We start from the raw sequence: 14,410 nt of genomic DNA, 5'->3' as shown, positions 1-14,410 counted from the left end.
CGTCCAATGTGCCCTCACATGTGCCGGCCGTCCCATTGTTTACCAGCCAGCCTCCGCGGTAACATCCAAGCATACACTCGGAATATTTCGTATTATTACAGTGTTTTCGGTGCTGTTTCTGGAAAATAAGTGACCATGGGCCCCAAGAAAGCTTCTAGTGCCAACCCTGTGGTAAAAAGGGTGAGAATTAGTATGGAAATTAAGAAAGATTTTGAAGGGTTTGGGGCTAACCCTGAGAAGCCTATGCCAGTTGTGGAATCCATTGTGCCTACTTCAAAGATTAAGGAAATGTGTGCACAGTGGGTTGAACTGCAAACCTTTATAGATGAAAATCACCCTGACACAGCTGTTGCAAGCCGTGCTGGTGACTATTTCAATGACAATGTTATGGCCCATTTTAGGAAAGTCTTGAAGGAACGGGAGGTACAGAGCTCTATGGACAGATTTGTTGTGCGACAGAGGTCCAGTGACTCTCAAGCTGGTTCTAGTGGCATTAAAAGAAGAAGGGAAGTAACCCCAGAAAAGGACTTGCTACCTCAAGTCCTAATGGAAGGGGATTCCCCTTCTAAACAGTAAGAAGATAATGCTCTCCCCTCCTCCCATCCCATCAATCATCACCAGATCTTCAATAAAAGTAAGTGTCATTTAATTGTGCATGCCTTTTTCAGTTTGTGTGTATTAAAATTAACATTTCATGTGGTAAAAAAATTTTTTTTTCATACTTTTGGGCGTCTTGCACGGATTAATTTTATTTCCATTATTTCTTATGGGGAAAATTCATTCGCATAACGATTATTTCGCATAACGATGAGCCCTCTTGCACGGATTAAAATCGTTAACCGGGGGTCCACTGTATAAGAGGGGCCTGTAGCCATGACTGATGAACAGAGAAAATGTTATTTTAGTGCCAGGAATGTCTGCATTGTTTATTCTGGACCCTATTTTGAAATTGGCATCTGTTGAAATTTGTGTGAACTCGGCCAAACTGCCAATTTCTGACCACTTTATTAGGTAGTTGAAATAAGTGAATGGGCGGTTTCTTGTACTCAGTTGACAGACTAGAAGTAAATAAGTGTATTAAGGTATACACAATAGTTACATAGATTATCGTACATAGCAGTGTATGTATAGAGAACCTGGGATAACCCAGAAAAGTCAGACAAAGTGACTTATTTCCAGTACCTGGCTTGGGCTTGCCATATATGATTTTTGGTAAATATTTTTTTTTTCTCGGTTGTTTGTTGGGCTATCTCATTGAAGCTTGGGCAATGTATGATGGAAAGATGCTTCTTAACATACAACAAAAATAAAAAAGACGGATGATAAATAAGAGAGTTCACTTCTCAGCCATTAGCCGCCTCTTTGCAGTATATTTTCGTATGGTTTTTATGGTTGTATTCTCATTTTTTTGGACTCATTTGATAGAATGGAAGATATATTACAGAAATAGACATGATTTTGATTGCTTTCATGACGAAAAGTACCTTGAAATTGAGCTCAAAGTAGCGGAAATGTTCGATTTTTGCCGATGTTCAATGAACTTTGTGTAAGTCAAGTTGGTTAATTTTATTAAGTGTATTTTAACCTAACCACTCTGTAATCTGGCAAACTCAGTAATCCGGCACACTACAGGTCCCAATGATGCCGGATTTGTGATGGAAGACCTGTATATGTGTTTGGACCGTTTACGGGTTAAATATAGTTACATGCACAAAAGAATGAACATTAAACATGACACTTTCCTTTTTTGATGGCTGTTGTTGCTGGAAGGAGGACAGGGAGGAAGGGAGAGGAGAGATAGGTTATTGTTTGGAAAGGGAATCCCCCTCCATAAGGACTCTAGGTACCAAATCCTTATCTGGGGTCCCTTCCCTCCTTTGTTTCTTACTGTCACTAGGACCAGCTTGAGAGTTACTGGACCACTGTTGCACAAAATATTTGTCCAGAGAGGTCTGTTTCTGGCATCTCTAAGATTTGCCTAAAATGGGACATGGCATTGTCACTGTGAAAGTCACCAGCACAGATTGCAACAGCTTTCTCAGGGTGATATTCTTCCACAAATGAATGCACTTTAGTCCACACTGCACAAATCTTAATCTTTGAAGAAGGCACCTTCTTCCATCTCTCTTCCTCCTCCTCTGAAGCAATTTCCTGAGCTGTGGTCTGTTGCTGTTGCAGATGAAGCTCTTGCAGTGGTTAGCTGTTCATTGTGCTCCTCCACCAACTCTTCCACATCCTCCAAACTCACATCCAACCCCATGGAATTCCCCAATGCCACAATTGATTGCACAACAGGTGTAGGGTCGACAGGGAAATTTTCCTAGTGACCCATGCCCTACTGTTTTCCTTCCACATCACACACAGTTTACTCTTGACAACACTGTTTTTCTTAAAAACTGGGATTTTCAGAGTGATACACCAGCAAAGGCTTCACCTTGAAATCCCCACTAACATTACCACACAACAGAGAGTTAGCCTGTCTTTCATAGGCTTGTGTCCTTGGAGTGCCTTTTCCTCCTGCATAATGTAGGTCCTCTTTGGTATTTTCTTCCAAAACAGGCCTGTTTCATCATAATTAAACACTTGTTGGGGTTGGAATTTTGTTTTCAGCCTCTTGTTTGTCTGAACTGGCACCCTCACCTTGCTTTACAACACTGTGTATGCCACTTTGCTTCTTGAATTTTTCAAACCAGCCTTTGCTGGCCTTAAATTCACCTACATTAGCACTTGTTTCAGGCAGTTTCTTTAAGAGGTCGTCGTGTAACTGTTTTGCCTTTTCACAAATAATTGACTGCACAACACTATCTCCTGCAAGCTCTTTCTCTCTGATCCACACCAGCAACAATTTCTCCACTTCTTCACTTGTTTGCGATCTCTGTTTGGTTATCGCATTCACCCCTTTCGCAACATCAGCTTCCGTGATTTCTTTTCTTTTTGCCACAATGGAGCTGATTGTTGATGGCAACTTCCCATACATCCTGCCGAGTTCAGCAATGCGTATGCCATTATCATATTTTCTTAGGATTTCTTTTTTCATTTCTACGGTGTTCCTCACTTTCTTTACCAAAGGACTGGCACTAGGAGCTTTCTTTGTGGCCATGGTGGCTTATTTAGCAGTCACACACAATAAACAAGTGGCAAAAACAATGGATTATTATGAAATGTTTTGTATGACCAGGCAGGATATGTTCACTTACTGAGAAACAATGCTACATTGGCTGAGAATGGCGTGGGAGACAGCTTTGTGCACTCGGCACTGGACAGGTTCCATACAGTCGACAAAAACGGAGGTATTCAACGAGAACGGAGCCAAAAAATCAGCAAAAAAAGTCGGCCAAAACTGAAATCGGCAATAATGGAGATCGACGAAAACAGATGGTCCACTGTATTTCTACTTCTACTTACACTTAGGTCACACTACACATACATGTACAAGTATATATATACCCTCCCCTCTTGGTTTTCTCCTATTTTCTTAATACGTAGTTATTGTTCTTGTTTATTTCCTCTTATCTCCATGGGGAAATGGAACAAAATTCATCCTCCGTAAGCCATGTATGTCATAAAAAGCAACTAAAATGCCGAAAGGTAGTATCCCTTTCTGTATACATTACTAAAGTTATGAAGAGAAACTTTTGTTTTTCTTTTTGGGCCACCCTGCTTCAGTGGGAATCGGCCGGTTTGTTGAAAGAAGGAGGAAGATTAAAACAACTGATGTTATATTTTAAAGAAATAAATGAAAATTATTTTCAAAGTTACTGGTACATATTTATAACTTTTTATAACTGGAAAAATTCACACAATTGGTTGGTACTTTATCCTCGTTATCCCCGGGTAACTTAAAACTCGTTCAGGATAGAGATGACCAGGCATCCCCATTTCTGGTTTCAAATTGAGCCACTGAAAGCCAATGAAAACATGTAACACTGAAAAAAGGTGCTGTATGTGTGGGTCCCTCCTGTATCCACATTACTAAGCCAATAACACAGCGGCAGCAGCCATGCTGTTCCATACAACTGCAACTCTGCTCTCACTTGTACTTTATACTCTGTAATAGACCCATCTGTACTCAGCCATTGTATTACTGTATTCGTGGTGATCACTCATACTATGGACTTTTTGTAAAAAAGTTGTAAAAGAGTTTTACGCTTTTTATGTTAAAATGTTATCGTTATTATATTATTTTTATTATACTGTTGTTACTGTTTATTTTTATTTTTTTATTGTTTTTATTATTGTTTTTATTTTTGTTTTCATTATAATTGTTTTATTATTCTCTATTATTCCCATACTATACTTCTTTCAGTTGAAGCATGGTGAGCCTGTGGCATGTACTGATGTGGCCCATGTAGTGTTTGTTCAGTAGTATTTCACATTGCTGTTGTATGAGAATACTATAAGTGACATGAGGTGTTGTGTGGCAGAGAAGAATATGCGCCACTACAGCCAAAATCAGGGGTAGCAAGCGAATCAGTTCCTCTATTGATTCCTTTGGCAATGCATTGATGTGGGGGTTCTGCAACTGCAAGTTAGGCTTGAAGCCCCATTACAGAGTGTGGGAACTTGAGCTTCATCGCTCTGATCTACCCCACTGCATAAGAATCCTTACTTAATAATCTGTGTCTGAATGTTAAGTAACATTTAAGCATGGAAAAAAAAGGGCAGAGGCGAGTATAGGCACTCCTTTTTTGTTGCACTTTTTTTGACTGCATGCTACACTCACATTATGCTTCACACAGACTTTATATATATATCAAAATATGCCTAAACTATTCATGTACACACTAAACACAACAATCAGTCTTAACGACATTGTAGAGGGTAAAATCCAAGAGTATATTAGGATTTGTTTGCTCAATATGCAATGCATACTACTGGTGCTCCTAGACTTATGATGGTTCAGCTTAAGATATTTCGACTTTACAATGGTGTAAAAGCAATTACTTTGAGATGAAACTTAAGATAATTACCCAGCATGAAGGTGGCAAGTCAGTAACTTGTATTAATTTATTAAATTTTCAATACTGGTACTTACAGTAATTATTTACTTACTTAGCATATCATATTCATATTTGACTTGTTTTACAATATTTTTGACTTACAATGGGTTCGTTGGTACGTAACCCCTTCATAAGTTGAGGAGCACTGTAGTGGTTTCCTTGTGCCTCATTTTTTTTTTTTTTTTTTTAGTAAGTCGGCCGTCTCCCACCGAGGCAGGGTGACCCAAAAAGAAAGAAAATTCCCAAAAAGAAAATACTTTCATCATCATTCAACACTTTCAACTCACTCATACACAATCACTGTTTTTGTAGAGGTGCTCAGAATACAGCAGTTTAGAAGCATATACGTATAAAGATACACAACATATCCCTCCAAACTGCCAGTATCCCAAACCCCTCCTTTAAAGTGCAGGCATTGTACTTCCCATTTTCAGAACTCAAGTCTGGCTATATAAAAATAACTGGTTTCCCTGAATCCCTTCACTAAATATTACACTGCTCACACTCCAACAGCTCGTCAGGTCCCAAATACCATTTGTCTCCATTCACTCCTATCTAACACACTCATGCACGCTTGCTGAAAGTCCAAGCCCATCGTCCACAAAACCTCCTTTACCCTCTCCCTCCAACCTTTTTGAGGATGATCTCTACCCTGCCTTCCTTCCCCTACAGATTTATATGCTCTCCATGTCATTCTCTCTCTAAATGACCAAACCACCTCAACAACCCCTCTTCAGCCCTCTGACTAATACTTTTATTAACTCCACACCTTCTCCTAATTTCCACACTCCGAATTTTCTGCATAACATTTACACCACATATTGCCCTTAGACAGGACATCTCCACTGCCTCCAACCGCCTCCTCGCTGCAGCATTTACAACCCAAGCTTCACACCCATATAAGAGTGTTGGTACCACTATACTTTCATACATTCCCTTCTTTGCCTCCATAGATAATGTTTTTTTGTCTCCACATATACCTCAATGCACCACTCACGTTTTTTCCTTCAATTCTATGGTTAACCTCATCCCTCACAAATCCATCCGTTGACACGTCTACTCCCAAATATCTGAAAACATTCACTTCTTCCATACTCCTTCTCTCCAATTTGATATCCAATTTTTCTTTATCTAAATCATTTGATACCCGTATCACCTTACTCTTTTCTGTGTTCACTTTCAACTTTCTACCTTTACACACACTCCCAAACTTGTCCACTAATCTTTGCTGTTTTTCTTTAGAATCTCCCATAAGCACAGTATCATCAGCAAAAAGTAACTGTGTCAGTTCCTATTTTGTATTTGATTCCCCATAATTTAATCCCACCCCTCCTAAACACCCTATCATTTACTTCTTTTACAACCTCATCTTCAACTATATTAAACAGCCATGGTGACATTACACATCCCTGTCTAAGACCTACTTTTACCGGGAAGTCGTCTCCCTCTCTTCTACACACCCTGACCTGAGCCTCACTATCCTCATATACTTCATATGCAGTTCAAATTCAAATTCTTTATTTCTTTTATGCAGTACACAGATAATATAGTTTACATGTAATAAAATATTGTTAAGCACAAAATAAAGATGCTACCATGCTGTGTTTCAACTTGTTCAGTAATCAGTTTTGTGTGGTGTGACTCTTATTATTCTTATGTAATAGTTTTGATGTGTGAAGTACTGGATAACTTGTAATGTTAGTTGGATCTAAGCTTGCAGCTAGCGAGCGAAGATTTTTGTTTTATTGCTGTGTCTATTATAACTTTATATTTTACATTCTATATTTTCTTTATTATTTCCTTCCTCTTTTTTCTTCTTGTTCTACTGCATATAAACATCTCATTTAACTTTCATGAGAGAGTGATTGAGCGAGTGAGTGAGTGAGTCAGTGGGACAGATGGACACACACTTGCTCTCTCACCTGTATCCCCCTTCCTTTCCCTCTCTCCATCCCTCCTTTTCTTGATCAAACTTTTTAACTCGCCCAGTGATCCCAGAACTTTATTTCTTATTAATTCTGCTACGTGTTTTGTCAACGTGATTTTCTTTTCTTTGCAGTTTCCGCCGACTCTTTGGTGACGACGAGACAGGCTCAGGAACTAGCCCCAAGAGGAATTTGCTCGGCCTGGGGCGTCCATGAATATTGCTGTGGATCCAGTGCAGATGGTGCTGATTCTGGGGCAGCGAACCAATTTAAAATTACGACCAAGCAACAGCATGGCATTTCACGTTCATATTCTTTCTCATGTCAGACTAAGAAGAGAGAACACTATCAAAGAATGCCTGTTAAAGAAGATCTTTTATTAAAGAAAACTAGGTTAAAAAAGGACCCTCTAAGAAGGATCTCTTTTGAAGGTCTTCCATCATCATGTCGGAGCTGCAAACATATGGAAACAGAACACTTTGTCAGTTGTACTAGAAGGCATTTTGATAGTAGTGTTAGGAAATGTTTTCTAGCTAGTAACACTAGAGAATGTTTCCCAGTTAGTAGTACTAGAGAACAGTTAATAAATAGGAAGGTGAAAGAATTCTTCCCAAGTAGCGATATGAGAAGACATTCTCTAGACGGTAGGGTTGAAAGGTGTTCTCATAATATATATAACAGTCTTACAGAGCATTCTTTAGTTAGTAATAATAAAAATCATTTGGTAGATACAAATGATAAACAATATTTATTAGACAGTGGAAAAAGCTTTTTGGAAAATAAAGGACATTTTGTTGACAGTGAAGGAGTCGACTGTTTCGGTGGTAAGCGTCTTCAGAGAGGCTTCCTAGATGGCAATCATGAAGGATGCTCAGAAAACAACATTTGTTATAGTCGTGACAATCTTCTCTGCTCACTTCGAGATGATACCTGCCATTGGTACGACTCAACATCCACCAGAGTGCTGGAGAAAAAGTATATTTTTCAAGAAGTCGACTGTCTGCCAGTTTTGCCTATGGGGTTACGTAAGAGAGATTACCGGCATGTCTCTCGTTGCAGTTACAAAGTAGATTTATCAAGTAAAAAGAGCTTTATCGATTGGAAGCACAATGATTATGATGACTTTTTTATGTCCAAATTTAGATTTACAAAATTTTATAGTTTATATCTTGGCCATAATCATTAAGCATAACATTATCATTTTATTTTGTATGAAATATAATAATTTTAGATTTTTTGTACTGGTGTGGATTGGATGTTTTGTTTTTCTATTACTCTGTTTATAATTTAAAAGTTTAGTAAGCATATATTGTACTATATTGCCCCAAATCTAATTATGTACAGTGTATCGTTGATCTACGTAAAAGCTTGTCTACAACTTAAGTTCCTCTATCTCGTGCTTTCCAACTTTCTATTCCTTTTACGAACTGTCTTCGATATCGATGTTAATGCGACAGAATTATCATGCACAGGATAGACTGGCAATTTCCGCCATACATTTGCAAGCAAGTTTCGTTAAGACAAAGCTGTAACTATAAGAGGGCAGGATATTATACCAAAGGAATAGCTAATACTTTATAAGTACAGTATAAGAGAAATTCGTGTATATGAGTAGAGTGATATATTTTCTAATGATTAGAATCCATATTAAGAGAACTTTATGAATTAATATTTTAACAGCAGTAATTAAGGGTAACAGCAGACAGGTATATTTTACTGATGCTTTTGGGAAAATGTTCGGATAATTCCTGTCTGGTGTACATTAGGGAAATGATGTGATAAATATTTGTTATGAAATATGTATCTATATAAAGTGCATGCTTTTTTGTCATTATATGTATCTTAATAGGAAATTTTATAGCCTAGGCCTAATCTCTTAAGAACGTCAAAACTATTAACTAGATCTTTTCCATATATAGCGTGGAGGGAAGATAATGGTTATGAGAGTTTCTCACATTATACAGTACTAATATAATATATATGGCCAAAAATAGTATATTTGTATATTTTTTCTATACATTACTTCACCATTTTGAACTTTCATGCAGATTACACTGAGGTTACTAATATCTGCTGTCTGCTTTTTTATGCTTTATCTGTTGATGAATAGTAATAATAGTGGGGAGACAGTCAGATGTCTTGAAAGTAAAGTTTACAAAATGTAGTAAAGTTTAATGCATATTTTTTTAAACACACTGGGCATCTCTCACCAAGACTGTGACCCAGAAGAGGAAGCGCATGCACCATCATTCATTCAATAGCTGACTTGCCAGAAGTGTGTAGACATTACAATTTAAATAAACCTATGAACTGCAACATTCTCACCTCTTCTCACTCCAGGATTCAAATCCAGCTAACTGGTTTACCTGAATCCCTTTTATAAAAGTTGCCATGCTTACACTCTATACATACATACATGCAAGATGCATGTTTGTATATTGATAAGAAATGTATAACTAGTTTTGAACTTTATATTTGCAAAAGTTTTTGTTAAAACTTGTGAACTTAATTTTGTGTTCATTCAAAAATAATGTGTTGTCCTCCTAAAATGAAAGACAGATGTAAAATGCTGAAATACATATCATTACTACCTCATGGGGGACAAGGCTCTGTTTTGTAGCATTTCACGAAAAATATATCTAAAAATATTTTGACCATTTAAAAATGTGATGTAACTAAGTACATGGACACCACTAGTGGGTTGACTGTTATGCAGGCTACTGCATTATTGGAATAGATTGTATACAATGTAAGGTGTTCGTAGCATGATGGGGTGCTCCATAATTGTATAAATAATGTCAGCGCCAAAGTAGACATCGTTTATATAATTATGGAGCACCCCGTCACACTACAATCTATTACAACAATGCAGTATCCTGCATAACATTTGTCTATAATCCCAAGTTGGTTGGTGGTGGTGTACTGCTGTTATGGTCCTGTGTGAGTGATGTGCTCATGTGATGGTAGGCATTTTGTGTTAGACTGGACACACGCATGACTGAGGTTGAGGTTGTATTGGTAATTAATCTTGTTTGGAATATGTCACTAATTCAGAGAAAAAAAAAGTTGGAATGGAAGAAGTTAGTGTGGGAACTTTATCCTTTCCCCACATGTCAATTCATGCAAGTCCAGGTACTGTTCTTCTTTTAAACATCCATATAACATGGTTAATACAAAGGTCTTCAACAAGAACCAATAACTATAATGTATGAAGTTTAACATCTTTTTTTTTTTAACACACCAGCCGTATCCCACCGAGGCAGGGTGACCCAAAAATAAAAAGTTTTTCTTCTTAAATTTAGTAAATTATACAGGAGTAGGGGTTACTAGCCCCTTGTTCCTGGCATAATTATAATATGATTTTCACTGCAGGCAAGAGGAAATTTTTTATATGCTAATCATTATTAGCAAAACCAGCATAGAGATATGTTGAGGAAATACATGTACTCCTGTTGTTTGTAAGAAAAGTGTCAGTAGAGATAAGAACAAGAACCTACAGAAATAATGTTTGCCATAGATTTTTTTTGTATTATCAAGACTTATTAACTCTCGTATGATAAAAGCATAAAAAAGCAGATGCATTCCTTCAATGTTAGACATTTTTCTGTAACAAATGACAAAAAGTAAACCACCAATTGAAGCTGGACCTAAGGAAAACAAAAGCTATGAAATAATATAGTTTTTCTGGGTAAAAAAGTATTCATATTTTTAACCGAAATTAGAGTTTTTAAATGTGTTACTGGATTCACAAATAATAATATAATGGTATATTCGTGGCAAATTCTTCATTAGAAGTCTACAAATACCTAGGCAAAGATTTTGCTTAGTGGTCCATATAGCAGATGAGTTAAGATATATAAGCTTCTGCTTATTCATGGTACATAAACATAATTGATAGTCATTTTGAACATTCCATCCATATCCTGTCCATAAATCAATAACTGATATAATGGTTTAGGTGCCGAGTCAACATGGGTATGACTCAAAAATAGCAATATGTGTTATTAAAAAATTTCAGTTATAGATATAAGGTATTCGACGAGAAGTGAGTAATTGATGCTCACGTGTGTAACTTTACGTATAACCATTATGCAGCGTTGTATGACCCCTAGGGGTTTAGCGCTTCCCACTAAATAAGATGAATATAATATAACCATTATCTTGACTCCAGCACACTGCATTGTTGTAAATGTTAATTTCTGTCAGAGTTAAAAGCTTTAATTTTAGTTAGAAATTTTGTTATGAGAATGCACACAATTTGTAGCTAGCTCCTCAAAAGTTTTCCCTAGATGCAGTAATTACCAGTGCTTAAGACTGTGTTGCTTTGGTAAGTAATGTCAGCAGTTGCTTGGTGTGTTTCAAGTCAGCAGTGGTCGTCTCCAATGCCAGTATTACAATTTAGATTTATTGTCTCCTTTTAAAACAGATATTGTTTCTTTATCCATAAGCTTTTTAAAAACCTGTCTGTTCCTAGCTGGTTGTAAGGCTTGTCCCAGTTGTTACTAGGATAGACTCATTACAGTCTTCTCTTTGGCAACCACACTGATGTTAGGAAGTATTTCTTTAGCCTTAGAGTTGTCAGGAAGTGGAATAATCTGGAGAGTGAAGTAGTGGAGGCAAGATCCATACATAGCTTTAAGAAAGGTATGATGAGGCTCTTTGAGTGGGGAGAGAGTGACTTAGTAGCGACTAGCAAAGAGGCGGGGCCAGGAGCTGTGACTTGACCCCTGCATCCACATATAGGTGAGTACTGATATAAAAGTATAGTATTACTCATGTTTTTATGTTCTTACCTTTACATTTAAAGAATTATAGCTTTACTTTAATATTCAGACAATTAGGTACACACAAATACACATTAACATGCATGCATACATTTTTCTTTTTAACAAATCGGCCATCTCCCACCGAGGCAGGGTAACCTGCAAAGGAAGAAACACTTTGACCATCACTCACTCCATCACTGTCCTACCAGAGGCTTGTCAATACTACAGATCAAATGAAGAGGAAGCAGAAGGGAAAGGAGTTGCACTGCTAATCAGCAGTGAGTGGAGTTTCGAAGAGATGAGAAAGATTAACACAGTCAATTGACTGCATAGCAGGCACACTCAAGACTGGAAACTTGAAGTAGCAGCAGCAGAAGTGACCTGCAACCCACCATCAGACAGTAGGAGACCAAGATAGGCATGTGATGACAATGGCAAAGCAGTGGTTGACATCATAGCACAGGAAGAATACATATGGCAAAAGCAAGGACTAAGAGATTTTAACCACAAAGAAGTAGACTGAGGAAATTCTGACGCACGAGTGACTGGAAACATTCAGAACTTAGATGATAGAAGTGGTTAAGGAAGTGTGTGTCAGCATGTCAAGAGCTCAACATGATGATATAAATGGCATACTGCCAGGGTTGCAGAAATTATTTCTGAGAAGGGATACAGTCCTGATCAAGAGTTTAATGTTAACAAAACAGGGTTATGTTGGAAAAAAAAAAAGTCATCAAAAACATACATTAGCAAGCAAGAAGAATTTGCACTTGGGTTCAAGACAGCAAAGAATCGTTTCACTGTACTTCTGTACACAAACCCATACAGGTTTAGCATTTTTTTTTTTAACCTTGACTGTCTCCCACTGAGGCAGGGTGACCTGAAAAAGAAGAAATGAAAATTTCTCCTCTTTTTACATTTAATAATCTATACAGAAGAAGGGTTACTAGCCCCTAGCTCTTAGCATTTTAGTTCTCTTATGACACACATGGCTTACGGAGGAAGGATTCTTCTCCACTTCCCCATGGAGATTAAATATCAACAGCTTGGTGTTCCCAGGTGGTCACCCACCCAATTATTAACCAAACCCAATGTTGCTTAACTTCACTGATTGGATGAGAAGTGGTGCATTCAATGTGGTATGGCTACTGGCACTTACAATGGTTATATTGGATTATTCCATCTGCTATGTGATATCAAGTTCAAGCCTGTGCTAATTTATTGTGCACAGACTCTCTCTTCCTTAAAAGAACAAGGCAAAAACCATTTTACCAATTATTTAGTTGTGTAACAAGTCAGTTTGGATGAGTGAGGCCTTGTTTGTTGACCAGTTTAAGCAGGCAGGATGTACTTGGTCAGAAAGAATCTTATGTTCGAGGTTTTCCTGACTCCTGATAATTCATAGTCATCCTGAAATCCTGTAGTCTCTTGACCCAAATGGGCAGAGTTGTTGTTACAACCCAAGATGAAATCTTTCATACAACCACTGGGTCAGTGACTTAGACATTTAAGTGCCACCGCACATACAAGGTCATGGGGAAGCTCATTGTGGTAATGAATAATGGCTCTCAAACTTGAGTGCCAATGTTCAGGGATGCTTTTAACATTCCAGATGCACAAGTACATGTAAAAGTGACATTGAATGATGTACCCCAGTTAACCATAAATGCAGGCTAGGGAAAATTATAGCCTACTCTTGTAATTTTTCAGATTTTTTCTCACTGAGGAGGTAGGTCAAGAAAATTGAGTCTGGTGAAGAGAGAGGAGATAAAAAGAGAGAAGAGAGAGAAAGGGGAGGCACAAGCTTGAAGATATGTAGATAGAAAAAGTAAATGAACTGCTAGATGATGATGAAAAACTATAGAAGAATACACAAATATCACACACACAGGAGAAAGAAACCTACGACGATGTTTCAGTTCGTTGTTTCTCTCTCCTATGTATGAGTTATTTGCATATTGTTCCAGTCACAGTATTGTGCCTTTTTATTCCTTAACTGTAGAAGAATTGCTGAAGAGGTAAATTCCTAGATGAGAGAAGGTAACAGAGGAGGATATGGTTGAAGAACTGTATAGAGACAACACTAAAAGCTGCATGAGAAATTCCATATTCCTGGTGAACTTGCTGACTCTCTTCCTGAAGAAGACCCTGACAAGTCAGCCTTGTTCTGAAGCAGCTGATGATACTCTGTTGTCAGATGTGTAAAGAACTTGTGGGTAAAACAGAGTAGAGACGCATTACAGAATTCTTGAGCACTCCAGTGCATCTTACAACTTCTAACAACTCTCCACTGATATCAACACAAAAGCCACAGTCATCCATACCAACTCACAAGCCACAGTCATCCATCTCAATCCAGTGGAGCTATGTCAACCATCTTCATTTTACATCAACAAGCACGAACAACAAGAATTTTGACAATGAATTGCACTGTGCAACATTTGGGTATCTTTATTCTGTAGATGTTTTGCCAACCAGTGGCTTTATCAATGCAGTGTAAAAGACTGGAGAGGGTTGAAATGAGGTAATCAGTCCTTCAGCCTCGGAGCATGTATTCAGTACCATAGTCTTGATGAATCTGAAGCACAGGCAGCAAGATGTGAGCTTATCTGGAGTCAGGTGAGATGAAGGCATTCTCAGTGGTGGGTGGGATTCCCTAATGGAAGTACATCATGTTCAAGAGGTGGGTCAGCAGTAGTAAGTAGTAGAGAAGATGTCC

General features: G+C 37.8%; 1 protein-coding gene across 5 annotated transcripts in view; it reads left to right on the top strand.

Annotated features, from left to right (window-relative positions):
- Nucleotides 1–14,410, top strand: part of Rilpl (Rab interacting lysosomal protein like) — a gene marked incomplete at its 5' end in the record, with an annotated part of 507,005 nt that overhangs the window by 187,272 nt on the left and 305,323 nt on the right. For 4 of the 5 annotated variants that reach the window (XM_053774593.2, XM_053774591.2, XM_053774589.2 and 1 more), the window contains 1 exon segment: nt 7,060–10,222. In XM_053774593.2, the coding sequence (XP_053630568.1) occupies nt 7,060–7,141 (82 nt within the window). 5 annotated transcript variants of the gene reach the window in all.

Source organism: Cherax quadricarinatus, chromosome 62 (assembly GCF_038502225.1).
Source record: "Cherax quadricarinatus isolate ZL_2023a chromosome 62, ASM3850222v1, whole genome shotgun sequence".
NCBI lineage: Eukaryota > Metazoa > Arthropoda > Malacostraca > Decapoda > Parastacidae > Cherax > Cherax quadricarinatus.
The sequence above is the reverse complement of the archived record's forward strand: the minus strand, read 5'-3'. Positions and strand labels throughout refer to the sequence as shown.